General features: G+C 54.3%; 3 protein-coding genes across 6 annotated transcripts; 1 reads left to right on the top strand and 2 right to left on the bottom strand.

Annotated features, from left to right (window-relative positions):
* Positions 1-24: 24 nt before the first annotated feature.
* On the bottom strand, positions 25-5,412 carry MCRIP2 (MAPK regulated corepressor interacting protein 2). Its single transcript, XM_080677272.1, has 5 exons — positions 4,953-5,412; positions 4,730-4,847; positions 976-1,103; positions 645-746; positions 25-412 (listed from the first exon to the last, which is right to left on the bottom strand). The coding sequence occupies exons 1-5, from the start codon at positions 5,002-5,004 to the stop codon at positions 342-344; spliced, it is 471 nt and encodes a 156-aa protein (XP_080533398.1). The 5' UTR covers positions 5,005-5,412; the 3' UTR covers positions 25-341.
* Positions 5,413-22,433: 17,021 nt separating this feature from the next.
* METTL26 (methyltransferase like 26) lies at positions 22,434-24,092 on the top strand. Of its 4 annotated transcripts, XM_080677268.1 has the most exons (6): positions 22,434-22,693; positions 22,846-23,008; positions 23,214-23,273; positions 23,568-23,635; positions 23,719-23,797; positions 23,868-24,092. In XM_080677268.1, the coding sequence occupies exons 1-6, from the start codon at positions 22,497-22,499 to the stop codon at positions 23,913-23,915; spliced, it is 615 nt and encodes a 204-aa protein (XP_080533394.1). In that variant the 5' UTR covers positions 22,434-22,496; the 3' UTR covers positions 23,916-24,092. The 4 variants fall into 4 exon arrangements, with proteins under 4 accessions (XP_080533394.1, XP_080533395.1, XP_080533396.1 ...); XM_080677269.1 differs by lacking the exon at positions 23,568-23,635 and having other exon boundaries at positions 23,868-24,086; XM_080677270.1 differs by lacking the exons at positions 23,214-23,273; positions 23,568-23,635 and having other exon boundaries at positions 23,868-24,086.
* Positions 24,093-24,529: 437 nt separating this feature from the next.
* Positions 24,530-26,956, bottom strand: WFIKKN1 (WAP, follistatin/kazal, immunoglobulin, kunitz and netrin domain containing 1). Its single transcript, XM_080682507.1, has 2 exons — positions 26,675-26,956; positions 24,530-26,081 (listed from the first exon to the last, which is right to left on the bottom strand). The coding sequence occupies exons 1-2, from the start codon at positions 26,843-26,845 to the stop codon at positions 24,609-24,611; spliced, it is 1,644 nt and encodes a 547-aa protein (XP_080538633.1). The 5' UTR covers positions 26,846-26,956; the 3' UTR covers positions 24,530-24,608.
* Between the last annotated feature and the right edge of the window lie 941 nt (positions 26,957-27,897).

Genomic DNA, 27,897 nt, shown 5'->3' with positions numbered 1-27,897 from the left:
CACACACACCAAATAAAGGCCACTCTGAAAAGGCAGTTTCTTGACTTTATTAACCTGGAGTTCTGCCATGCCAGCCCCAGGGGCTGGTGCCCAGGCACAGTGAGCAGGATTGAGGTCAGACAGGTTCAGCCCCTGGCAGCCTGGCACAGCTGGGCCAAGGGGTCAAAAGGTACAAAAGTCCAAATGCTGGCACTTCAGGTGTGGCTGGCATCCAGCCTGGCCCAGAGGGAAACACGACCTGCTGCAGTGGGTATACAGGGTGCCATGGTCCTCTCCTAGCAGAGGGTCTGCCCTGTGGCAGGGCCAGGCCCGTGCAGGCAACATTCCTTCCAAAGCAGCGGCTAGGAGCAGTTAGTGATTCTGGCCAGGAACTGCTGTGCCCACCACTCATCCAGGTCGATGGGCACAAAGTCTGTGGGCAAAGCAGAAGGCTGGGCAGTGATGTCGCCTCCCAACCTGTCAGCATCTCTCCCCCTCAAGCCGACCACAAGCCCCTCACTCAGACCCCAAATATGGCAGGCAACTGTGAAGATGTGCGTCAGGTTCAAGTCCCCTCTGCTATACCCTGGGACTAGAACCTGGCAGGGCCCAGGTCACTATGGCAGGGAGTGGAGGGGTCTCCCTGAGGGTGGGGGAGGGCTCACTTTGCAGTCTGGGGTTGGGGGTCCTCTCGACATACTGCACAGGCCTTGGACTGCTCTCACCGGCTGGGCCACCACCCAGCTGCTGCTCCACTTGCTGCCAGGCTGTAGGGAGAGGACAGTCAGGCTGAACCAGGCCTCTCTGTCTCCACCCCCCCACCCCAGGGCCACTCTGGACCACAGCCCAGAAGTGGAAGTAGGCAGCCTTCTGGACTGTCACAGGACAAACAAGTTGAGAGCCCAGGAAGAACCCAGCGCTCTTGCAGCTGCAAGTCAGGTTACAGTGGGGAAAAGGACCAGTGGCCCAGGCCATACCCTTGAGCCTCCAAACTACCTTCGGACACAAAGCGGACATTCTCTTCGTGGGCCAGCGTGTAGGTCTCCTGGGTCGCCTCGATGGATGGGGATGTGGTAGGGGGCCTCCGGCCATTCACTCGATTGAACACAAGCCTTGGCCCTGGACTGTGGGAAGAGGGAGGTGATTGGTGATTGTCCCAAGCCTAGGGGCTGCCTGGTGAAGTTCCAGGCTCAGGCTCAGGCCACACCCACCACCCCCAGGCCAAGCCCAGCCTCAGCCCTTCCCTGAACCACAGCCTTCCTACAGCCAGTGGCCAAGGCCTCTTTCCTGCAGGCCTGAGCCCTCCAGCAGCTCAGTGCACACCTGCAACCCCTGCCCCTGAGGCATACCTTTGTCCCAGTTCCCCAGCAGGGCTCCATGCTCAAGGCACACAGGCACCCCTCCAATGATCTCTCAGGCACCCCGCCTACCACCTGCCTCCCACCTCCCATGGACTGGCCAGGCCTCCAACTGCTTGGGTTCTGACTAGTTGTGACCAGGTCACTCTGTCCCAACCCCACCCACCAGGTACAGTTCTTGGCCATTTCTCTCCACAGAAGCTTCTCCATCTCATCAATGCCCCAGGGTGGGAAGAAGAACCCAAACAAGAGCCCAATGGCCTCTGCTCCAGGCTCCATAGGGATGAGCCCCAAGGAATGGCGCGCAGTATGGGGTGGGCTGTTCTTCTTATGGAGGTGTGACTGTAGCCCTGGCCAACCCCTGCCAGCCCCAGACAAGGGCAAGGCTCTTGCTCACAGGGGTGGGAATGCTGAATGAGGAGATGGCCTCCAGGTGCTGGAGCCCGGCCCAGTGAGCATACTATGTCCAGGGGGCCACTGGGCCCATCCTGGCCAGCTGGACCCAGGGCTGTGATGGGCCATGGAGGGAGCAGGGCCGCACCTAAAGCAGGAAGTGGGAGCCGGGAGTCCTGGGCTGCACGTGCCACTCCGCCAGGCACTCTCCTGCTCGCCATCCTGGGCTCAGGTGCCCCACCGCTGCTCGGACTTCCTCCTCAGCCGAGAGGAGCACTAAAATAAAGAGGAGCGTCTTGAGGGGCACCGGTCCCACCAGCTCTGGGCTACAGGGAATCTACAGGGATGGGGCTCCTCCCAGTCTGAGCTGCAAAACCAGAGGGTGTGACTTGGACAGCCCCTCACCTGCCCCATACATGCACGCATGCATACACGCACGCACACACACGTAGCAGGCACAGACAAACATGACTGCAGACTTCAGGAAAGTTTGCAGGCTGGATACTGAACAAGGAATAAATAAAGGGAATTGCAGCCCTGGACTTCAAATCACAGGGACCAAGGTGGTGGCTGGCACCAGCCTGGCCACCCCCTGTCCTCTGTGGGCAGTTAGTGTGGTTACATAAAGCCAATACACAGGCCCTCTGGGGGAAAGGGCACAGGCTCCCATGTGCTCCTGTGGATGAAGGCCACCCTGTGCCTGCTCCCAGGGACACTGCCAACAGGCAAGCTCCAGCCCACAGCACCCAAGTCTGCTTAGCACCAACAGGGGCATCTTCTCACCTAATCCCTTCCAAGGCCCCCAAGGTAGACACAGAATCTGGGCTCAAATGAAGTGACCTGTCCAAGGTCACCTGCCGTGATAGGTAGCAGCATCAGGCCTTAACTGCACATCTATCTAACCCCACAGCCTACAGCTCAGGTCCCAAGCCCCCTCCCCACCTGCCTGATTGTCTGCCCCTAGACCTCTGGTGGTCACATGCCCCCATTTTATCTTCTTCACAACAGTTGATATAGCCTCTCTCCTGTCTGTCTCTGGCTGGGAGGGAGAGTTTGTCAGAGGTACAGACCCCTGTGGCCTGTTCACCACCCTGACCATGACCAGCTAGAACCCAAGCCTGTCCATTTAGTGGGTCAGACACTGTGAACATCTGCAGAACACCAGGCCTGCAGGATGGATGCAACATTCCCTCCCTCCTGGGCAAGTTGGGGCAAGGATGGGGAGTAGTGAAAAGACTCTGCAGAGGAAAAAAGCAGGGAAGGTGGGCAGGAAGTCAGGGTAGAGCCATTTTAGAGAATGGCCCCCTGAGAAGGTGCAGTAGAGGTCGGGGCTCCTCCATGTATAGGACAGCTGGCTGTCTGACCTCCCAGTGGGGGCTCTTCAAGGCCACAGGGACTATAGCGGGAAGTTCAGGGGAGGGGGAGTGACCTAGGAGAGAAGGGCAACCAGCACAGCCAGCACACTCTCTTCCTGCTCATCACTCCTCTGCACGCTGTGTGGGCAGCCCAGCTCCCTCAGGTCCAGCTTGTCAGCACCCTTCTGACCCGGGACTTGGCAGGCTGCCTGTGCCCACTGGCTCAGGGCATGCTGAAGACAGAGGTGAGGCCTCCTGGGAGTTTTAAAGGCTCTGTACTATCTTTCCCACATCCTTCCCCAGCAGGCGGGACATGGAGAGGAAGGCGATAAGTTTCTTTAGGTAAGAGGTTGGGGAGCACCCTGGGCCATTCCAGCCCCAAGCTACCTGACTGGGTGACCAGTGGTAGCTACACACCTATGCCTAATTTCTTCCCCTTGGAGGTAGGGGCACTGTGAAGACCAAGGTCCAGGTGACAAGGCAGTGTCAGCACAGCCTTGGTCCCAGAGAGCAGCCCTGAAAGCCTGCTCACTTCGCTCCCCAGGAGGCCCGTGACTGGCCTAGAACATTTTCCTCACTAGGATAGAGCCCCAAAGTGTCAACTCAGCTCAGAAGGGTCCCCAAAGGATGCCTCCATGTGTGGCATTTGAGGCCTGTAACTGAGGGAGAGGGGCAGCCTGAGAGATAATTCCCCCCTCTGTCTTTCCCACACACATATATCCCTGACCTCCTGACCAACTTTAGAGGCTGTTTGTCCTCAACTTGGGAAGTCCCCCTTGCCAGCACCCTCCTCCTCAGGCCCTCCTCAGCACTGCCTCTGGGGGCCCTGAGTCTGCTGCCCTCACCCACAGCCTAAGCCAGGAATCCTCAGCCTGTGTGCACCTCCCTAGACCAAAGCCAAGGCCAGGGCTTGAGCTCTGGGGGAGGAGAATCTGACCTTCAGTTCATGGTAGTGTGAGGCCAAAGTGTCCAGGACTGAGCCTACTGTGGCTGGTCTCAGGCTCTTGGCACCAGCAAAACTGCTGGTCAGAAAAGGCGAAAACTGCAGGCTCCAGAGAGCCCTGGGCATCTTTGGGGGCCTCCAGGGCCCAGCCAGGGTGTTTGGGGTGAAGGGCAGAGGAGGGCAGTGGCATGGCAACACCAGAGGGAACCACGTGCCCCTCTCCCCCAGCTAGCTCTGCAAGCAAAGAGTTGGCAGCCAGACAGGATCCTTGAGGGCCAGCGCCCTGGGCCATCATGCACCCGCGGGAGTCCAGAGCAGCTGGCCTTAAACCTTGGCCTCTGAAGCTCAAGGTCGCCTGGACATTTGACTCAGATGCCTGGAGCCCCTCCGACCTTGGAGCTAGTCGGCTTTCTTCCAGGGTCCCACAGGGCTCGTAGTGGGGGGTGTCTAGCACTTCGGGCCTAGCCCCATCAGATCCAGCTAGGTGCCAGGTGAGGTAGAAGCGCTGTGTGGGAATCAGAGCTGCCCGCGCGGGCAGGGCGAGGCGGATGGGGTAGGCGCGCCCCGCCCCTCCGCGCCCGCCCACCTCGAGCACGTGGCCCAGACTCCGCTAACCTTTCCCCAAGGTCACTCTCCGGGCCCCGAGTCGGCCGGCGGGGGATGGGAGGACCGGGCTCCAGCCGGGGCCGCGCGCGTCTTACCTCAACAGGGGCCAGGGTCCGGGTGGCTGCGCCCGCGGGGGCGGCGGAGTGGGCGGCGCGGGCTGCCGGCATTTCAGGAGCTCGCCGAGCCTGCTCTCCACTTGCTGCTGTGTGGGCCCTGCGGGTACAGGGAGGGCGCGTCAGCCGCTGCTGCGCCAGGACCTTGGGCGGGCCAGGCGCGCGGACCCCTACCCAGCCCTGCCCGCCGCCCGCCTCTGTGCACCTGTGCGGCGCTGCGCGACCAGCTTGCTGGGCCCCTTGGTGATGGTGTACATGGTGCGGAGGGCCGCTCCGCGCAGTGCTCGGACGCACGCCCTCGCCTCCCCGGCCCGCGGGCAGGTCCGGTGCCCTCCACCCGAGCTCGCGCTAGGCTGGTGCCGTGGGCACGGCCCCTTTAACGGGCGGCAGGGAGGGGGCGGGCCCGCTACACGCCCCCGGCTCTTAAAGGGCTTGCGCTACACGGACCGGCTCAGGGGCACGAGGCGGAGGCGGAGGCGGTGCTCTGGCTCCTGGGGAAATTAACCCGATCTGGCGAGGCCAAGGCGGGGCCGGCGGGCGAGAACAGCGTCCCGCCCCACGCGGCTCCAAGCCGAGGCAGAGATAGTGTGTTGGGACCTGAGACGCCAGTTCCCCGCGCTGCCCGGAGGCCAGGTGAGCCAAGAAGGGGCACCCACACCGTGCGCGAGGCTCTCGCCCAAGACCTTTGCTGGGTCAGCAGTGATGTCCCAGAAGGCGCTGGGGTGCTCTGTGTGCACGGTTTGGGTAGTTGACAGACACCCTGGGAGTCTTCCTTCCACCCCAGGAGACAGGAGCCGCATTCGGCTCCGTGTCTCAGCCTCCCATGCCCATGCGCACTGCCAGGCAGCCCCAGGGCAGGGAGCGAGCATTTAACAATCCCGGAGACCTTTGGGGAATGGGATGTGGGGAGAGAGACGGTGAGGTGGCCCAGCTTGCCTATGTTATCCTTGAGGCAGGTCAATACGAAGTTAGGGAAATTCCTTGACAAGTGGAATAAGGGAAACAGACAAAATAATTAAACAAGGCCAAAGATTTGAACAATTTATAGTCAGCTAATGAATCACAAGGTTTTGTTTTTCCTAACCAAGGACACTTAGGAGCAAATGGTTTACACAGTCCAGACTGTCTCAGGACAGAACGGCCTGGGTCCCTGTCCCTCTCTACAAGAATGTTCTTTAAAGTTAAAATTAACCAGCCCAGCTAGTGTGGCTCAGTGTTTGAGCGTGACTTATGAACCAAGAGGTCACTGGTTCCACTCCCAGTCAGGGCACATGCCCAGGTTGCTGGCTCTATCCCCAGTAGGGTGCGTGCAGGAGGCAGCAGATCAATGATGTTTCTCTCTCATCAATGTTTCACTCTGTCTCCCTTTCTCTCTCCCTAAAAATCAATAAAAACATTTTAAAAATAAATAAATAAAACTAACCAGAAAATTACCCTGGCCTCTATATGCATACATTTTGGTAAATCAACATATTGAAGGACACAAAGCTAATGAATATTCTATTGAGACCCTTCCCTGAGACCTCCCCCAGGATTCCAAGAAAGATTAAAAAAAAAGACTCAAGACAAAGGATACAAGGCGCGCTCTGCTAGAGCAAGCCCACGCTTTGTATCTTTGCTGTTTTTCTCCTAAACTCTAAGGGACCCCATGAGACTTGCAAGAAGGGGAGCAGTGGGCAGCAGCAGCTTGTCATAGGTTCACTCCCTTACCTGTCTCCAAGGGCCCCTTTTTCTCTGATTTTCTCCTGTTGCTTCCTCTACCTTAAGCATTTGTTTCACTGTCCCCAACTTTAATAAACATACTCTCAAAATCACCTCATATTGTGAAATCTCTCCTACCTAAAGTCAAGAACCCATACACTACCTGGGGGCCCTAGGCACACCCACTGCAGGCCCAGACCCCATCTGGTACATTCTGTTGCCCAATAGGGGGAACAAAGTTGTTTTCATTTTTTTTTAATATGTCTTTTTTATTTTTTTTAAATATATTTTATTGATTTTTTACAGAGAGGAAGGGAGAGGGATAAAGAGTTAGAAACATCGATGAGAGAGAAACATCGATCAGCTGCCTCCTGCACACCCCCTACTGGGGACGTGCCCGCAACCAAGGTACATGCCCTTGACCGGAATCGAACCTGGGACCTTTCAGTCCGCAGGCTGGCGTTCCATCCACTGAGCCAAACCGGTTTCGGCAATATGTCTTTTTTAAAAATATGTTTTTATTGCTTTTTTAGAGAGAGAGAAAGGGAGAGGGATAGAGAGATAGTAACATCGATGAGAGACCTGCCCGCATGGCTCAGTGGTTGAACATCGACCTATGAACCAGGAGGTCGAGGTTCGATTCCCAGTTGGGGCATGCAGGAGGCAGCCGATCAATGATTCTCTCCAATCATTGATGTTTCTATCTCTCCCTCTCCGGTCCTCTCTGAAGTCAATTATATATATGTAGAAATATTGATGAGAGCATCCATCAGCTGCCTCCTGCACACCCCCTACTGGGTATCAAGTCCGAAACCCGGGCATGTAACCTGACTGGGAATCAAACCAGCAACCTCTTGATTCGTGGGTCAGTGCTCAATCACTGAGCCATGATGGCCAGGCTCTAATTCATCTTTTTTGTCACTTCGCATCATTGGTGTGAGGGAAACCTATCTATCAGCTGAGGAGTAAATCTTTCATCAAAACTTGCCTCATCAGCCCTAACCGGTTTGGCTCAGTGGATAGAGCGTCGGCCTGCGGACTGAAGGGTCCCGGGTTCGATTCCGGTCAAGGGCATGTACCTTGGTTGCGGGCACATCCCCAGTGGGAGGTGTGCAGGAGGCAGCTGATCGATGTCCCTCTCTCATCGATGTTTCTAACTCTCTATCCCTCTCCCTTCCTCTCTGTAAAAAATCAATAAAATATATTAAAAAAAAAAAAAACTTGCCTCATCAGCTGTAGCCAGTTTGGCTCAGTGGATAGAGCATTGCCTGTGGACTGAAGGGTCCTGGGTTCGATTCTGGTCAGGGCTACATGCCCGGGTTGTGGGCTCAGTCCCCAGTAGGGGGTGTGCAGGAGACAGCCAATCAATGATTCTCTCATCATTGATGTTTCTATCTCTCCCTTCCTCTCTGAAATCAATAAAAATATATTTTTTAAAAACTTGCCTCATCAATGCTGAAATGGAAGGTAAGCCTGCCCTCTGGACACAGAGCCACCCACCCCTACGACCATCCCCAGGTGATACCTGGGTGACTGGGTCTGGTGAATCAGGACTGGATCACCCCTGATGTCCAAAAAGACCCTTTCCTCCCCCCCTGTTTGGCTGGCATGGAGTTGAGTCCCCTGTCTGAGTGGGGTAAATCCATCCCGAGAGGCATCTGGCAAATGTATAGGTGGTTGGTAAAGCCACCCTCAGGGCAGAGGGTAAACATGCTTTCTCTTTGTATTTCCCTTTCTGCACTTTTCTCTGCTCATCCTATATAATAAAAGCCTAATATGCTAAGTGTCCGGTCATCCGATCTTTCATTCAACCAATCAAAGCATAATATGCTAATGATATGCTAAGGCCGCTCAACCGCTCGCTATGATGTGCACCAACTACCAGGGGGCAGACAAGCCAACAGGTAGGTTAGCTTGCTGCTGGGGTCTGGCCGATGATCAGGTCTGAACAAGACGGGCCAGACACGCCCTGGAGCCCTCCCAAGGTCCCTCCCAGGGTGGCCAACCTCCCGCATCCCTCCCAGGCCCAACAGTGTGCCTGTGGGGTCCCTCGACCTGGCCTGTGCCCTCTTGCAATCCGAGACACCTTGGGGGATGTCGGCAAGCCAGTTTCAGCCAGATCCCACAGCCCAGGCCAAGGGACCCCAAATTCATGCACCGGTCCTCTAGTATTATATAAATCCTGGTCATTTATTACAGCAGTTTTTTTATATATATATATTTTATTAATTTTTTACAGAGAGTAAGGGAGAGGGACAGCAGTGTGGAAACATCGATGAGAGAGAAACTTCTATCAGCTGCCTCCTGCACACTCCCCACTGGGTATGTACCCACAACCAAGGTACATGCCCTTGACCAGAATCGAACCTGTGACCCTTGACTCAGCAGGCCAACGCTCTATCCACTGAGCCAAACTGGCTAGGACTATTACAGCAGTTTTAACAACTTCATTCGTGTCATGCCACACCTTATCCTCTATCACCTGGTTTCTCTTTCTCCTGTTTAAACCACTCTTTGGGACACTACATATGTAATTCCTTATCTTGGGGTCAAGGCTTTGTTTCTACAACTCACAGATTTCATTGAGAGTCTCAACAAGTCTTCCTACTGGGTAATTAGAAATGTAAACATGGCCTGGCAGGTTTGCTCAGTGTTTAAAGTGTGTATGTGGGTGGGGAGGGGGGATTCAGTTCCCAGTCAAGGTCACATACTTTGTTTGCAGGTTCAATCACCAGCTCCAGTGGGGCACAAGCAGGAGGCAACCAATTGACGTGTTTCTCTCATAGAGCTGCTTCTCTCTCTCCCTCTCTCTCTCTCTCTCTCCCTCTCTCCCCTCCCCCTTCCCTTCCACACTCTCTCTAAAAAAAAAAAAAAAAAAAAAAAAACACCTCCCTCCTTGGGTGAGGATTAAAAGGAAAAAAAGAAATGTAAACAAGACTAAGGTAATTGAAGGAAAATAATGAGCCCTTAAACACCCTAAATCCTCCTCCTGGAGGCTGGAGAGTGTTGTGTGGCTTCAGTCCTTAGAACAATAGGGGAGTTAATACCTCCCCCAAGTCCTGTGCAGGTTGTGGGAACAGCAGTAGCAACTGCCTCACCTCAGTGTGAAGCGGGAAACTGGCATTAAAACAAACAAACAAGCAAAAACCCCTCCAGCTGCTAGGCCACCCAAGCCTGATATCACCCTCTCCTCTTCTCCAGCCGCCTGAAAGTTGTCAAGGACACTAGATAATTAAACAGCTCACCTTTGAGCACACTAAAGGAATGCAATGATCACCAAGAATCCAAATGGTTAGTTTAAATTTGGTTAATGTCTTTTTAAATGATTAACATAAAGCCCTGCTGGTTTTGCTCAGTGGATAGAGCATTGGGCTGCAGACTGAAGGGTCCCGGGTTTGATTCTAGTCAAGGGCACATACCTCAGTTGATTCCCAGCAGGGGGAGTGCAGGAGGCAGCCAATAGATGTTTCTCTCTCTGAAAGGGCGGGGAGAAACTGACTCCATGTTCCCTTTGTTCCATGTCCTACACCTCCTGGAGTCAGAGGATCGGGACGCCCTAGAACCTCTCCAAGAGCCCAACCCACACTTTTGAATTAGCCAATAGAAATGCAAGAGGAAAGTAAGCCGGGCCCTGCCCCCATGTGCAACCTGACCCTGACCAATCAGCGGAGGCCACACTACCTCACCCCTCCTACCTCTCCCAGGTCCCTTATAAATCAGTGCGTTTGGGGCCTGGGGCTCTCTCTCTCTGCCTCCTGCTGCTGCGTTGCTAGTGTGGTGGACGGGGAGCTCAAGCTAGCTCGAATAAAGGCTCTTTGCTTTTGCATCGGACTCGGCTCCCTGGTGGTCTTTGGGATCACGAAATCTGGGCATAACATTTGGGGGCTCGCCAGGGATCCCCAAGACCCTCAAGGGACCCCCGATCCGGAGAGTCTGACTGGCCACGGTAGGTGTCTGTCTGTTCCTTGTCTCTTTTGTGTGAGCTCATTTCTGGATCTCTGGCAGTGCCCGAAGCAGTCTAGGTGGACGCACTGGAGGACCACGGGCAGGAGGAATCGGGAGGCGTCCCGATCCTCCTTCAGGAGGGACATGTATTCCCCTCAGACCTCTAGGACGAGGTGGGTCGTTCCCACCGATTGTCCGCACTTTCGGTTTTGTCAGTTTTGTTCCAACGGACTCGCGTTGGAAAGCTTGTCTCAAGGGCCCTTTGTTTGTCTGCATCTGTGTTTTTCTGTTTTGTTTTGTGGACTCTCTTGACGGACATCTGGGACAGACTCAGACCACTCCTTTAAGCATTATGGTTGATCATTTCAAAGACGTTAAGGGAAGAGCTAGCAACCTCAGTGTAGAGGTCCGGAAGGGCCGGTGGCAAACTTTTTGTTCTAGGGAGTGGCCGACTTTTAGTGTTGGGTGGCCGCCGGAGGGGACCTTCGACCTCCCCACCATCCACCGGGTGAGGGACATCGTCTCTCAGCCCAAGAAGGGACATCCTGATCAACTCCCCTACATTATTACTTGGCAGGACCTCATGGAAGATCCACCCTCCTGGCTTAAGCCCTTTCTGTCCCTGCGTGCCCCCGGAGCTGAAACCCATACTTGCTTTGCAGGAAACGGAGAAGGTGAAGGAGAAGAAGGACCTCATCCCGCCATCAGCTCCCCTCTACCCTGTCTTTCAGGGGGGAACTGAAGAGGAACTAATCTTTCCTCCCTCATATCAGCCCCCTAGGAGTCCACAGGGGGGGCGATCCTCCCAGCCACGGGGGGGCGGAGTTCCGGAAGCGGCTGCGGTTCCGGTGGGAAGCCCGCCTCTTACTAGACAAAAGGCTCAGAGGGAACTGTCTGTCACAGCCCCTGACTCCACTATTAAAACCCTACCTTTATGAGCCACGGGGCCCCCAGATGCGGATGGCAATCAACCCCATCACTATTGGCCTTTCGCCACTAGTGACTTTTACAACTGGAAGTCTCAGAATCCTAAGTTCTCTGAGAAGCCAGCAGGGCTTATTGATATGTTAGATTCTGTCCTTTTCACCCACCAGCCCACGTGGGATGACTGCCAACAGCTTTTACAGGTCCTGTTCACAACTGAGGAGAGGGAAAGAATCCTCAATGAGGCCCACAAAGTGGTTCCAGGCGTGGATGGGAACCCAACCACCAACCCGGTCCAGATAGATGTCTCTTTTCCCTTAACTAGGCCTGAATGGGATTTCAACACGGCAGAAGGTAAGGAGAGGCTCCAGGTCTACCGCCAGACTCTAATGGGGGGTCTCCGAATGGCTGCTAGAAAGCCAACTAATTTGGCCAAGGTAGGGAATGATCAGCAGGTAAGGGATGAGTCTCCAGCTGTCTTTTTAGAACAGATCATGGAGGCATACCGCACCTACACCCCCATGAATCCAGAAGCTCCTGAAAACAAGGCAGCTGTGATCATAAGCTTTGTAAACCAATCGGCTGGGGATATTAAAAAGAAACTGCAAAAAGTAGATAGGTTGGGGGAGAAGAGTTTAAAGGACCTACTGGAGGTAGCCGAGAAGGTGTATAATAACAGGGAGCCCCCGGAAGAAAGGCAGGCTCACGCTGCGGCGGCTGCTAGCAGCAAACAAACCTGAGACCTAGCTAAGATCCTGCTCGCCACCACCTCGGACTCTTCCGCGACTCCCACCGACTTGCCTGCAACCAGGAGGACGATAAGGGGACCGCCTGGGGCGGGAGGCGGAAGCTGCAGAAAGATCAGTGTGCTTACTGTAGGGAGATAGGGCACTGGAAACAAGAGTGTCCAAAAAGGGCCAGCAAAAAGGGAGGCGAAGCGGATCGAGTGAAGGTCCTGGAGCTAGATGAACTGAGTGATTAGGGGAGTCGGGGTTCGGATCCCCTCCCCGAGCCCAGGGTAACTCTTAGAGTGGAGGGGACTCCCATTGACTTTCTTGTCGACACTGGAGCCAACACTCGGTCCTCTGTGCGCCTCAAGGAAAATTAACAAATGAGAAGTCTTGGGGAGAAACCAAGATGGCGGCATAGGTAAGCACCTAAACTGCTGCCTCGCACAACAATTTCAAAACTACAACTACCCAGGTTCGATTCCGGTCAAGGGCATGTACCTTGGTTGCGGGCACATCCCCAGTAGGGGGTATGCAGGAGGCAGCTGATCGATGTTTCTCTCTCATCGATGTTTCTGGCTCTCTATCCCTCTCCCTTCCTCTCTGTAAAAAATCAATAAAATATATTAAAAAAAAAAAAAAAAAAAAAAAAACTACAACTAATGCCGAAACCGGTTTGGCTCAGTGGATAGAGCGTCAGCCTGCGGACTGAAAGGTCCCAGGTTCGATTCCGGTCAAGGGCACGTACCTTGGTTGCGGGCACATCCCCAGTGGGAGGTGTGCAGGAGGCAGCTGATCGATGTTTCTCTCTCATCGATGTTTCTAGCTCTCTATCCCTCTCCTTTCCTCTCTGTAAAATATCAATAAAATATAAAAAAAAACAAACAAAAAAAACTACAACTAAAAGACAGAATGGACACCATCCAGAACCACAGGAAAGCTGGCTGAGTGAAAATTCTACAACTAGAAGGAAAGAGGAAAGCTCACAGAGAATTGGAGGTACGGCAAAGGGTCTTTGTGCGCGCAGAGAGGAAGGGCGGCTGAGAGCCTGGCTGACTTTCTCTGGCGGAAGGGGGAAGGAAGCCCCCGACCGCACTGAACCCCAGTTCTGACTGCACTGAACCCCAGTTCTGGGCGAGCCCCTGGGGACCCACGCTCTTGTGGGGGGAGTCTGGACTCTCGGGTGGAGACTCGGGAGCTGCAGAAGGCAGAAGTCTGAAGGCACGCGCGTGCCAGTGCGCACAAAGGCTGTGGAGGTTGCCACAGGCTTTCCCTAGTGGAAGGGAGTCAGAGGCTCCTGACTGCACTGAGCCCCAGTTCTGACTGCACTGGACCCCAGTTCCAGGCAAGCCCCTGGGGACCCACGCTCTTGTGGGGGGAGTCTGGACTCTCGGGCGGAGACTCGGGAGCTGGGGAAGGCAGAAGTCTGAAGGCGCGCGCGTGCCAGTGCGCACAAAGGCTGCGGAGGTTGCCACAGGTTTTCCCTAGTGGAAGGGAGTCAGAGGCTCCTGACTGCACTGAGCCCCAGTTCTGACTGCACTGGACCCCAGTTCCAGGCGAGCCCCTGGGAACCCATGCTCTTGTGGGGGGAGTCTGGACTCTCGGGCAGAGACTCGGGAGCCGGAGAAGGCAGAGGTCTGCACATGCGCGCAAGGGCAAGGCTGCCAGGAAGCCAAGACTGTCTGCTCTGCCCTGAGACTCCACCCCATCCAAGCCGAGCACAGAGGCTATTGCAATTTGGCAAGTCTAATCCTATAAGGCTGTCTCCAGCACCGAACTTCTCCCAGCATAGACGCAGCTGATCCTTACAGCCAACTGGCCTGGAGGTCAATTCCTCCCAGTGATACCAACAACAACCAAGAATTAACTACAACAAGGCTGTACACACAGTCCACAAAGGGGTGCACCAGGAGTGTCCACCTCAGGTTAACTGGGGAGGCCGACCCACTGGGCCATATAGGAAACCTAGCACACAAATTTACCCTACCAACTCAGGGAAGCAGTGAAAATGCGGCGTCAAAGAAACAGATCACAAATGAAAGAAATGGAGGAAAACAAACGACTGGATATAGAATTCAAAACCACGGTTATAAGGCTTTTCAAGAATATCCTAGAAAAGGCCGATAAATATAACAAGACCCTCGAAGATATGAAAAAGGACCAACTAGATATTAAACATACACTGACCGAAATAAAAAATATTATACAGAGACCCAAAAACAGAATAGAGGAACACAAAAATCAAGTCAAAGAATTGAAATACAAAGAAGCAAAAAACACTCAACGGAAAAAGCAAAAAGCAAAAAAAAAAAAAAAAAATCCAAAAAGTTGAAGATAGTGTAAGAAGACTCTGGGACAACTTCAAGCGTACCAACATCAGAATTATGGGGGTGCCAGAAGAAGAGAGAGAGCAAGATACTGAAAACCTATTTGAAGAAATAATGACCGAAAACTTCCCCCACCTGGTGAAAGAAATAGACTTAACAAGTCCAGGAAGCGCACAGAACCCCAAACAAACGGAATCCAAAGAGGACCACACCAAGACACATCATAATTAAAATGCCAAGAGCAAAAGACAAAGAGAGAATATTAGAAGCAGCAAGAGAAAAACAGTTAGTTACCTACAAGGGAGCACCCATACGACTGTCAGCTGATTTCTCAACAGAAACTATGCAGGCCAGACGGGAGTGGCAAGAAATTTTCAATGTGATGAATAGCAAGAACCTACAACCAAGATTACTCTACCCAGCAAAGCTATCATTCAGAATTGAAGGGCAGATAAAGAGCTTCACAGATAAGAAAAAGCTGAAGGAGTTCATCACCACCAAACCAGTATTATATGAAACGCTGAAAGGTATTCTTAAAGAAGAGGAAGAAGAAAAAAGTAAAGAGAAAAATTATGAACAACAAATACATATCTATCAACAAGTGAACCTAAAAATCAAGTGAATTAAAAACCTGAGGAACAGAATAATCTGGTGAATATAATAGAATCAGGGGCATAGAAAGGGAGTGGACTGATAATTCTCAGGGGGAAAGGGGTATGGGGGGTTCATGAAGAGACTGGACAAAAATCATACACCTATTGATGAGGACAGTGGGGGGGAGGTAAGGGCAGAAGGTGGGGTGGGAACTGGGTGGAGGAGAGATATGGGGGGAAAAAGGAGAAACAATTGTAATAATCTGAATAAAGATTTATTAAAATAAAAAATAAAAAAAGAAGTCTTGGGTACAAGGGGCAATTGGTATGAGCCAGTATTCATGGACTACCCGAAGAATGGTGGATTTAGGGACGGGCTGGGTATCCCACTCTTTTATGGTAATTCCGGAATGCCCCTACCCACTGTTAGGACGAGACTTGCTCACTAAGATCGGAGCTCAGATAACTTTCAGACAAGGCGGGCCTCAGGTTACTGATGGCAAGGGCCACCTCATTCAGGTCCTGACCATAAGGCTGGAGGATGAGTACCGGCTTTACCAAAAAGCCTCTCCAATAGAGGGCAGCACGGATGAATGGCTGCAGGAGTTCCCCACGGCTTGGGCGGAGACAGGGGGAGTGGGGCTCGCCGCCCACAGGGCCCCAGTCCTGGTAGAGTTAAAACCAGGGGAAGGCCCGGTGAGAATCAAACAGTACCCCATGCCTCAGGAAGCCCGGAAGGGAATTCAGCCACACATTCGGAGACTGAGGGGCCTAGGGGTGCTGGTCCCCTGCCAGTCTGCCTGGAACATCCCCCTCCTGCCAGTCAAGAAGCCCCACACGAATGACTACCGGCCAGTACAGGACCTCCGGGAAGTAAATAAAAGAGTTATGAACATACATCCAACGGTCCCCAACCCATACACTCTCTTAAGCTCTCTGGCGCCCTCCCGTGTCTGGTATACTGTGTTAGATTTAAAGGATGCCTTTTTCAGTTTGCCGCTGGCACCCCGCAGTCAACCCCTGTTCGCCTTCAGCTTCGTATGGGACGGGAGCAGGTATGTGGGTGCAGCTGTAGTCACTGAAACGGACACTGTATGGGCAGAGGATCTGCCCTCTGGGACGTCAGCCCAGAGAGCAGAGCTTGTGGACCTCACCAAGGCCCTGACACTGGGAGCTGGAAAGTGGCTCAACATCTACACAGACAGCCGGTATGTGTTCGCCACCGCTCATGTTCATGAGACAATCTACCAAGAGAGGGGGTTACTAACAGCAGAGGGGCGGACTATAAAGAATAAACAGGAGATACTCAACTTACTCTCATCCTTATGGCTCCCTGCCAAATTGGCCATCATATACTGCCAAGGACACCAGAAGGCTGACGACCCAGTGGCAAGAGGAAACCGCAGGGCTGACCAGGCGGCCAAGGCAGTAGCCCTTTCTCCGATCCCCATCATGGCCCTACAGCTCCCAGACCCAGGAGACCCAGTTCAGCCAGTATATTCCCTGGAGGAGTTACAGCACGTTAGGAAGCTTCCCCAAGCAAAGGAGGAGAAGGGGTGGTGGTATACACCACAAGGGGAGCTTATACTGCTGGACCAGCTTGGAGTCTCCATGATAAAACACATGCACTGGTCCACTCACCTGGGGGCACGTAAATTAAAGGACTTAATCCGACATGCCAGAATTAAGATCCACCAGCAGGACGTTAAAATAGAGCAGGTTGTATTTGCCTGCAAGACCTGTCAACTCACAAACGCGAGAATCGGGCCGAGTGAAAAAGGAACCAGGCTTCGAGGAACCAAGCCTGGGGCACAATTGGAGGTCGACTTCACTGAGGTTAAACCAGGAAAGTATGGCTATAAATATGTTTTAGTATTTGTAGATACCTTCTCCGGATGGGTAGAAGCATACGCAACTAAGCATGAAACAGCTCAGACGGTAGCTAAGAAGCTGCTGGAAGACATCTTGCCCAGGTACGGTTTTCCCGCTGAGATAGGGTCAGACAATGGACCAGCTTTTGTCTCGCAGGTAATGCAGACAGTGGCCAAGGCCATTGGGGCAAATTGGAAATTGCATTGCGCTTATAGGCCCCAAAGCTCAGGGCAAGTAGAGAGGATGAATAGAACTCTAAAAGAGACCCTGACCAAATTGACCATGGAGACTGGCAGGGACTGGGTGGCTCTCCTTCCATATGCCCTTTACAGGGTTAGGAACTCCCCCTACACCCTGGGTTTCACTCCTTATGAGATCATGTTCAGACGGCCACCCCCTATTATCCCTCAACCTTAAAGCCGAATTTCTTACAGAATTTGAAAGTCAAGAACTGTTTCTTTCCTTGAGAGGGCTCCAGAGGGCGCACGAAGACATTTGGCCGCGCCTCCGCGCTATCTACGAGACTGGTCCAGCCCCGACTCCTCATCAGCATAAGCCCAGGGACTGGGTCTACGTCAAGAGACTCCGCGGGGCCGAAACAGGTTTGGCTCAGTGGATAGAGCGTAGGCCTGCGGACTGAAGGGTCCCGGGTTCGATTCCGGTCAAGGGCATGTAACTTGGTTGCGGGCACATCCCCAGTGGGAGGTGTGCAGGAGGCAGCTGATCGATGATTCTCTCTCATCGATGTTTCTAGCTCTCTATCCCTCTCTCTTCCTCTCTGTAAAATATCAATAAAATATATTAAAAAAAAAAAAAAAAAGAGAGACTCCGCGGGGAGACCCTTGAGCCACGTTGGAAGGTCCCTACGTGACGACCCCACCGCTCTCAAGGTAGACCCCACCGCTCTCAAGGTAGACCCCACCGCTCTCAAGGTAGACGGTGTCGCGACCTGGGTCCATCACACTCACTTCCGGTCAGCGGACCCATCTGTGATCCGGGAAGACTTCATCACCAAATGGAGCATCGATCGAGATCGATCGAGATCAACGCAACCTGCTCAAGCTCGACCTGCCTGATGCTGGTAACCTTACTCTCCATCACTCCTGCTACCAGGAGCCCCCACACTCCCTATAATGTTGTTACCTGGCAAATTATAGACACCAACTCAGGGGTGATTCTCAATCAGACTTCTCAAGCCCATCCCAAAGGCACTTGGTTCCCTGAGCTGCGGGTGGACCCCCAGACTCTCTTTCCCAGAATCTACCCCCTACCGTACTGTACATCTGCTGCGATAGGCGCAGGGATTAAGGACTCAAAACCATTAAGGACCGCCTGTTTCTACGTCTGCCCCGAGCACTTGCGAATTCGGCCCCGGGAAAAGAACCCTTGTGGAGGCACTGGAGCCTATTTCTGTGCTTCCTGGTCATGCATCTCAACTGGACACATTTGGTGGGAGGCCCTGAGGAAGGGTGACCTGATCACCGTTGGATGGCTGCCTGCCCCACCTTGTCCCCCGAGAGGCCGTAGCCACTGTAACCCCGTGAGCATTTCCTTCACGGGAGAGGGAAGGAAGGCTACCGGATGGGACACCGGGAAGACTTGGGGACTCCGATTTTATCAGTGCAGGGAATTTGGGATGGTGTACCCTCATGACCCAGGAATGTTGTTCAGTAGAAATACAAACATGATTGGGCCTGTAAGTTTCAAGACAAGGGGGGAATGAAAGGGCGGGGAGAGACTGACTCCATGTTCCCTTTGTTCCTTGTCCTCCACCTCCTGGAATCAGGTTCCCGCCCTAGAATCTCTCCAAGAGCCCAACCCACACTTTTGAATTAGCCAATAGAAATGCAAGAGGAAAGCCAAAACCGGTTTGGCTCAGTGGATAGAGCGTCAGCCTGCGGACTGAAAGGTCCCAGGTTCGATTCCGGTCAAGGGCACGTAACTTGGTTGCGGGCACATCCCCAGTGGGAGGTGTGCAGGAGGCAGCTGATCGATGTTTCTAACTCTCTATCCCTCTTCCTTCCTCTCTGTAAAAAATCAATAAAATATATATATATAAAAAAAAGAAAGAAATGCAAGAGGAAAGTAAGCTGCGCCCTGCCCCCATGTGCAACCTGACCCCGACCAATCAGCGGAGGCCACACTACCTCACCCCTCCTACCTCTCCCAGGCCCCCTATAAATCAGTGCGTTTGGGACCTGGGGCTCTCTCTCTGCCTTCTGCTGCTGCGTAGGCTAGTGTGGTGGACGGGAGCTCGAGCTAGCTCAAATAAAGGCTCTTTGCTTTTGCATTGGACTCGGCTCCCTGGTGGTCTTTGAGATCATGAAATCTGGGCATAACACTCATCGTTTCTAACTTCTCTATTCCTCTCTATAAAAAAATCAATAAAAATATATTTTAAAAAAATAATAAAATGACTAACATAAAATACATGTTTGTTTTTGCTCGGCTTTACAAAAAGTTCATGTTATTTCTATTATATCTCTTAAAAATGTGCTCTTGGCCAGGTGGCTCAATTGGTTGGAGCATTGTCCCATACACCACAGGGTTGTGGGTTCGATTGCCAGTCAGGGCACATGGCTGGGTTGCAGGTTCAATCCCAGGTTGGGGCACATACAGGAAGCAACTGATCAATGTTTCTCTCCACATTGCTGTCTCTCTCTCTCAAATCAATAAAAACATATCCTCAGGTGAGGATTAAAATATATATATTTAAAAATCATGAAACATGTTCATATATTTGCCAATCTAAAGAATGCTACTTACTTTTAGGTGTCACTAAAAACTAAAATTTCTAAGAATTAAGAATTCTAATCAAACTGGGGGGAAATATGATTTTGGTAATAAAAGATAAGTTATGGTAAGATATTTTTAAGAAAATAGGAAAGAAGTAGGTTGTTCTAAAGTTGATTTTTTAAGAAAAGACAAGCTAAAAGGGACTAGGAAAGTCGCAGAAGGTCTGTGTAAGTCGCAGAGGGACTGTATAAATTGCAGAGGGATTGAGAGGGAAGAAGCAAAAAGAGAAGTGAAAAGGGGTGAGAAAAGATTAAAAAAAACATACTACAGGAAGAAAAGACATTGGAGAAGGAATACTCGAGAAGGGAAATGGAAATGGGAAATAAAGAAAAAAAGGCACATAGATGATAAAACAGAGTGATAATTTTAATAAATTAAAAGGTTGGAAAGCTCCCTTTAATTTTTCAAAACCGATTGTTATTTCGCCACAGAAACCCCAGGTACAACTGACAATAGGGAACAAATTAATTTCTTAGTCAAAAGAACACAAACATTAACCCTGAGGGCTGAGGACTTCTGGGGATGCATTTTTTTCAGCAGGCATCCCCAGACACCAGGAAGGAGTTACAAAAACTAGCTTTGGGACCCCAGACCCCACTAAGCAACTGGAAACATAGCTTTCAGTGTTTTAACAATGGAGACCACGCAGAGAAAGAGCAAAAAGCCACCTGATGGAAACAAGAGGCTCCCTTGTTAGGCTCAGCTTTAAGTCCTATGCCCCCTCAGGGTCACCCAACCCCCAGACTGCAAGGGACATCAAAGGATCAAGGTTTGGCTCAGTGGCTAGAGCATCGGCCTGTGGACTGAAGGATCCCAGCCTCCATTCCTGTCAGGGCACATGCCCAGGTTGTGGGCTTGATTCCCAGTAGGGGGTGTGCAGGAGGCGGCCGATCAATGATTTTCTCTCATCATTGATGTTTCTATCTCTTTCTCCCTCTCCCTTTCTCTCTGAAATCAATTAAAAAATATATTTTTTAAAAAGGAGAAGAAGAAGAACATAAAAAGAAGAAGTGCCCACAACTGACTCTGGCTCTCCTGCCTCTAGGACGATGTGCCCTTTGCCAGAGGGGTGGCCATTGGAAAAGTGAGTGTCCTGGGCTCCAAAGGGAACCCAGTGCCTCCAAACCAATGAGGGCTGAAGCACCTGAGAACTGACCAGTGTCTGAGGCCTCCTACCGCTCCCACCAGACATCTGACCATCATGCCAGGGGAGCCTTGGGTAACCCTTGCTGTGACATTGGTAAGCCCATTACGTTTTTATTAGACATGGAGCTGCTTACTCTGCTCTGACTCATTCACCGGGGCCTCTTTCTCCCAAAACCTGTTTGATCACCGGGTAAATGGGCATTCTCAACGCTACCATTTTACTTAACCCTTTGGCTGCTGCCTCGGGAATCTCACTTTTAGTCATGCCTTTCTTGTTCCCGGATGCCCCATTCCCTTATTAGGGAGGGACATCTTGTCTAGTCTAGGAACTCATGTATGTCTAGGAGCATTAGCCATAGAAAACAATGGACCCTCATTGTTATGCCTGATGGCCAATCTAACTTCTCACCCTGAACCAGAAATTAATAAATTCCAGGATCTGTCCTCGTCCAAGTCAATCCCAAGGTATGGGAACTAGAATACCGGGCAGGGCAACAAATTTACCCCCCGCCCCCGTCAAGATATCTCTAGACCCACACCCCCTGGTCACTGGTCCCACCCCGCACGACCCCTCGCCCCTGGTGGGCAATGCCAGGCTAAAGTCTGGGTTAGAGTCTGAGTGCCCTAGGTTACCGAGGTTTCACTGGTGAAAAATTGCCAGCAAAGGAGATAAGCTAGTCTTGACTGCAGGGCACCGGCTGTCAGCCTGAGAAAAAGGGCCCTTCTGAGACATGGGCCCCAATCGGACAACTGGGGAAACACCTTGGATACAAATCGGCCTCCGATTTGATTCGGGGGTCACTGATTCCTCCCACCATGCGCGGGCCTCAGGCTAGCGCTGGTCATTTCAGTGTCACAGACAAGCTCAGAGCATCACCGAGTCCCCTTCTCTCAGGCTTGCCCAGTTCCCGCAGGCTGGGACCAGCCCGCAGACCTGAAGCTCCCCCGCACGCTTCCGCTCGGGAAAACCCGCGGTTGCCATGGCTTCCACGGCGCAGGCCCCAGTCGAAGCGGTCCACAAACCCCGGTCCCTAGTTCCAGCTTCCAAGCGACATTGTGAGACCTCCCACCATCGAGGATTCCTATTCCAGCTGCCGGCTGCAGCCGCTAGACCCGCCTCTCCCAGGCTGCGGCCGTAGGGGTGGCGCGGGACGCGCATTATGACAGTTTTGAGCGGGGGTGGGGTGGAGGGGGAGGTTGCGTCACAAACTCCTAGGTCTCGCGGTCCGCGAAGGACCCAACAGGCGCCGCTGGTGTAGTGGTATCATGCAAGATTCCCATTCTTGCGACCCGGGTTCGATTCCCGGGCGGCGCACATGATGTCTTTAGTTTTATTTTTTGCCCCATCTCAAAAAACTGTCGGTGACAGCATAAATTTCAAGACGAGAGAAAACCGGTGCAAGCACGAACGAGACCATTTCAGAATCACAAGTGCTATGAAAATGTTAGGGCAGCCATGGCGACAGAGTGCTGAGCTGAGGAGCACCTACACACCAGCGACCCAAACTCTCCTTTCGATGCACCGCAGGGGCAGCCGCTCCCTACGCGCCTCCAGATGATGCGGGCCCTTTAAACTGCTGCACCCGTCCTCCTGGGAACTGTAGTCCGTGGGGGAGGGCTTCGCGGGGGGCGGGCTTCCCGACGGCCTGACTACAACTCCCGGCGGGCCTCGCAGCGGCCATTCTACTGCTCTGGGGGGACTAGCTGTGGTGTTGTGATGCTTTTGGCAGCGGCCGCCGAGCGGAACAAGGAACCAATTTTGCGCGTTCTGCGGCAGTATGTGGACCCGGCTCAGCGCGGCATTCGCGTGCTTGAAGTGGCCTCGGGCTCCGGCCAGCATGCGGCCCACTTCGCGCGGGCCTTCCCCCTTGCGGAGTGGCAGCCGTCTGACGTGGACCAGCGCTGCTTGGACAGGTGCGGGGAAGACGGGACCCCGGGTGATGAAAGTGGGCCTCGCCCTGTCACCCCGGCTTTTCGAGCCAACGTGACTGCTATGAGCGCGGTTGTAGGGGGCGTCAGAAACGGGTGCACGGGCCACCCCCTCTCACGGGCTGCTCCTCCGACAGCATCTCGGCCACCACTCAAGCCCAGGGATTGTCCAACGTGAAGGCTCCGCTGTACCTGGACGTGACCTGGGATTGGGAGAAATGGGGCGGGATCCTGCCGCAGTCGCTGGACCTGCTGCTCTGCATCAACATGACCCACATCAGCCCCCTGAACTGCACCGAGGTCTGTGGGAGCGGAAGCGAGCCACCCAAGGACCAGTACCTGCCACAGGGGGCACCCCTCCCCCTGCATTGGGTGCCAGGTTTGCCCCATTTCATAAAGCACTGGGGCCTGGGGAGTTCAGGTTGAGTCTCCAGGCCCCAGCCCAGAGCTCTTTTGGAGGCCTGGGTAAAGTTCCTCACTGCCATCCTGCCTCTCCCCTCCCTAGGGGCTCTTCAGAGCAGCAGGACACCTGCTCAAACCCAAGGCGCTGCTCATCACCTATGGGGTGAGTGCTCCTGCACGAGATGGAATTCCTCAGGCCCTACGATCCCAACCAGCCTCAGCCGTCCCCTCTTTTCTAGTCTCCTTCCCTCCTGTCTCAAGATTTTCCTTTGCCCTCTCCCCCGCTACCTGCCACCATTGAAACAGGCTCAGACCTTCCGCTCTGTCTCCCTACACCCCCTAGGCTCATGGGAGCAGGGAGAAGTGTGTCCTTTTCATCCTCTGGGCACAGCCTGCAAGTCTGCCCAGTGGCTGACTCAGGGGCTATCGGCAGAGCTGTGTCCCTCTGTCTCCACAGCCCTACGCTGTCAATGGGAAGATCTCTCCCCAGAGTAATGTGGACTTTGACCTGACCCTCAGATGCAGGTTAGAGCTGGGTGGGTGCATGGGCCTACTTGGGAAGGCAGGTTAGCTGGGTGACTCCTAACTCTACCTCTTTTCCCCTGCAGAAACCCAGAGTGGGGGCTGCGGGACACGGCCTTCTTGGAGGACCTAGGCCAGGCCAACGGCCTTCTCTTGGAGAACATGGTAGGTGGCAAGGCCTGGGGGTCTGGGTGGCTTCCCTGGGCAGCTTCTCCAGCCAAAGCATCTCTCCTAGGTGGATATGCCAGCCAACAACAAATGCCTGATTTTCCGGAAAGAGTAACCCTTCTTTCTGCATGCCTATGTCCCCAGTGATGCCTCTTCTGGGACAAAGACAGATAGCCAGCCCCTGCCTCCCTGGACCAGGCCATGCAGACTGGCCTTGCTCATTCTGGGGGCTCTTGGTCAGTGGCCACAGGGCTGCAGAGAGCCTGGGAATAAAGTGTTTCCTGCTATCCTATTGCTGGTGTCCACTACGCCTCTTCCTGGGAGCACCCTAGGTGGTGCTGGGTGTGCAGGCTGTCTCCAAGGGCTCCATTCCTGGGGGCAGGAGAGGTCTGGCCTATGGGGTCAGGGTATATGGACCCTGCTGTTCCTAGACCCTGCTGTTCCACTTGCACGGCAGAGAAGAGAGAAGATTCAGGCTGCTGAGGCAGGACTTAACTGGCTGCATGGCCCTCCTGCCACCAGAGGTGGCACCCACCCCTGGACCTAGTCCTGGCTTGTGCTCTTGGAGGGAGACAGGAGGCTCTCCAGGAGGGAACTGGTGCTCCAAGGTGACCTTGAACTAGAGCCTAAACACCAGTGTGGTGGCAGGACCCAGCTGGTTTACAGGTTGGATGGGGGAAGGATGGTAACCCTGGGAGGCTCACCACCAGCAGGCCATGATGTCCCTCCTGGGAAATGCTTTTATTGGGGGGGGCAGGGACTGGGAGGACTGGAGGACAGAGGCAGGCAGTGCTCTAGGTAGGTGGGGCTAGTCCTGGAAGCGGTTGAGCAGCTCGCAGGCCCTCTTCTCCAGCAGCTCTGAGATCTTCTTGATGCGCTTCTCGCTGGCGATACGGACATAGCTGCCAGCATCCAGGACAGCCACACCGTCTCGCACTTCGCCCATAATGACCAGCGGACCATCACCTGCTGTCACATTGGGGCAGGGGCAGGCCCAGTCCATGCCACTCAGTGTCACCTCCAGGTACTTGGTGCCCAAGAACCTGAGGCCCATCTTGTCATCCTTGAGCACATCGTCTAAAGCCACACGGGCAATGCTGCCGCCACCAGCCTCAGACTCCTCTAGCACTTCTGTGAGTCGCCCTACAATGGCAAAGTCACTGCGGCACAAGCTCAGCGCCAGCTTGCTCCTGAGGCGGCAGGCCCGGCAGGGTGGCATGCGTGGCACAGGGCAGGCATCCTCACAGCTCTCTTGGCTCTCAAAGTTGTTGCTGTTGCCTTCACAGCCACCATACACGAAGGGGTGGCACTGCTGTAGCAGTGGGCTATAGGCCCAGCGTGGCTCCCAGCCTTGGCAGGGGCCCTGCACCGCTGGCAGCACACAGTTATCCCCTGGTCCGCGGGCACAGGCTTGCTGGCACTCCTCATAGGTCTCAAAGCCCTGGGTGCCTCCATCACAGCTGCTAACTTGGAAGGTCATGCAACCACCCCGCTGTGGGTCAAAGTGCCAGAGGACATGGCTGGAGAGGGGGCTGGCACAGGCCTGCGCTTTGGGCAGGCACTCAGCAGGGGCGCTGGGGGCCCTGTCCCTGGCTGGATCCCGCTGGACCACAGAGAGTGGGAAGTCAGCTCGCAGCAGGCCAGCAGTGTTGCGTGCAGTGCAGGTATAGAGGCCGGCATCCTCAGGCCGGGCATTGTAAAGCACCAGCTGCCCAATGCTGGTGACCACCACATTGCCATACATCTGGTCTGGCCGCATGATTAGGTTCTCCCGCTGCTCACTCTGCTTCTCCCAGGTCACAGCGGGTGGCGGGCGGCCACTAACATCGCAGTGGAGGCTGGCGGTGCCCCCCACATACACCACCTGTGGGGAAGGGTTGCTGTAGAGGGCAGGTGGCACTGGGGTGTCCCCGGGTGTCGGGCGGGCAGTGGTCTCAGGTGGCCCTGGGCTGCTGGGTGGCCAGGTGAGGATGTGTTTGCAGGGCACGACGTGCAGGTGGAGGCCACGCAGGCAGGCCTCCGCATCCATGTAGCAGCGATTATAGTAGGTGAGGCCATCTGAGGCACAGGTGAAGCTGGGTTCCTTCTCACAACGGTCACGGCAGCGGCACACAGGCTGCCCGTCCCAGATGTCACAGTCTGAGCCCTGCTGTGGGCATGAGAAGCCCTCGCACGAGGCCACCAGTGCAGGTGTAGCCAGGCCACCCTCAGGGAATCGGGCAGCCACACAGCTCTGCAGCCCACACACGTTGGTGCAGCACTTCTCAGTGGCCAGACAATCCTGGGGGCAGAGGGGGGAGGGGCAGCTCAGTAGGCAACCGAACATTCCCCAGCCTCACCCAGGGCTCTGGCATTGCTAGGTTGGGGTGCCCCTACTGCATCTTCCTGAGCCTGTTTTCCCTCTGGAAAGCCAAGCAGGCTTGCACAAATTTCCTTCCAGTGCTATTACAGTTGCCTCACTGGTAAGTCCTGTATGTCATCTCACTGAATCCTCAGATCCCCCCCACCCCCCTCAAAGCAGGTTTAATTATTATTCCCATAGTACAGATGAAGAAACTGAGGCCCAGGGAAGATGGGCAGCATGCTCAAGGCCACTTCAGGGGATGCATGGCCAGGCTGCAAAGGGGCATCCAAATGTGGCCCCTGCCTTTCTATCTGGCTGGTCCTGAGAACAAGCCCCAGGGTGGGGTGGGCGATGAGGGTCAAGATGGAGTGTTCCTTAAGACCCTCATAGAAGCATGGCCTGAAACCCCATGTGGGAGAAAAGGAGACTCCAAGGGCTGGGGGTCAGGGGATAGGGTCTGGGCTCCCCCGAGGCCACCCTAATTCCCTGGGACTCCCACCAGGGTGGGTGGGGATGGTGCCCACACTCACCTGGTCCCCGATGCACTCGCGCTCACAGGTACTCTGGGCGTCCACCCACAAGTTGGGGCTGAGCTGGTTGGGGCACACGCCTGAGTGGCTTCTGGGCCCCTGCAGCAGGCTGGCCCCCGAGGTCAGCCCAACCATGAGGAGTAGCGGTAGAAGCAGCCTCTGGGCTGACATGGGGACCACCGGCCCAGAGGGCGGGGGTGTGTGGCTGCCAGCCCTTCAGACCCTGCTTTGCCCTGATCCCTTCAGGCATTCACCCTTCCAGGCCTGTGGTCAGCACCCTGACCTTGGGCCTCTGACCGATCCTGTGGGCTCCTCGTTGGCCCCCAAGGTCTGAGCCCACAGCAGATGCTCCTTCTCAACACTCCTGTGCAAAGGACTGGGTGGATTCCAGATCTGAGCTCTGGCAAGACCCCTTCCCAGCCTGGCCCTCTGTGGTTAAGAGGGCAGGGGGCGTGGTGGGGGAGGGGCTGAAGCCCAGGAGCAAGGAGACACTGGCCACCAGGGTAACTGAGGGGCGGAGAAGGGCTGGCTCTGGTCAGAGTGGGGAGGGGAGGGGACACTGTAACCGGAGGCCCTCCTCCCTCCAGGCTGTGGGCTCAGGGGATCAAAGCAGCCTCACAGACCCTCCCAGCTTGGATTCAGGACCCGGAAGGAGGGGGAAGGGAGATCAAACACTGGGACCGCCAGAATCTGCCCTCCCAAACTCTTCCCTGGGGTCTGGGGCCCCAGGAGCATCTGCTTTAAGACTGGATGGAAAACGTCCCATGACCCTGTGTCTGACCTTCTGACCCAGGAGGCAGGGTAATAAGAGCCTGGTCTGGTCAGAATGAGACCAAAAGACATCCCAGGTGCAGAGGACGCCACTGATCTGCCCTGAGAGGGGGCCTCAGGCATGGGGGGCCGGGGGGCCAGACTTTGGATGGGGCTCAAGGCCCAGAACCCTCCCACAAAGCTGCAGCCTGAGGTGGGGGTAATGTGCAGTGTGATGGTCCTGGGCTGGAGTGCGTGTCAGGGGACAGCCCACTGTCTCCACCACATCCCTGCTCCATGCTCACTGCCCTCCCAGGCAGCAGTGAACCCGAGTGGTTATGACCCACCAAAGCCCCCAGGGAGGGTTCAGTTTCCCAGGTTCAGGATCCCAGACTCCAGCCTTTGGGGGCAGCGGGGAACAGGTGATCCCGCCAGCCATCTGTTTTACTGCCGCATAGGGAAGGACAGGCTGG

This window comes from Plecotus auritus (assembly GCF_963455305.1).
Source record: "Plecotus auritus genome assembly, chromosome: 7".
Lineage (NCBI taxonomy): Eukaryota > Metazoa > Chordata > Mammalia > Chiroptera > Vespertilionidae > Plecotus > Plecotus auritus.
The sequence above is the reverse complement of the archived record's forward strand: the minus strand, read 5'-3'. Positions and strand labels throughout refer to the sequence as shown.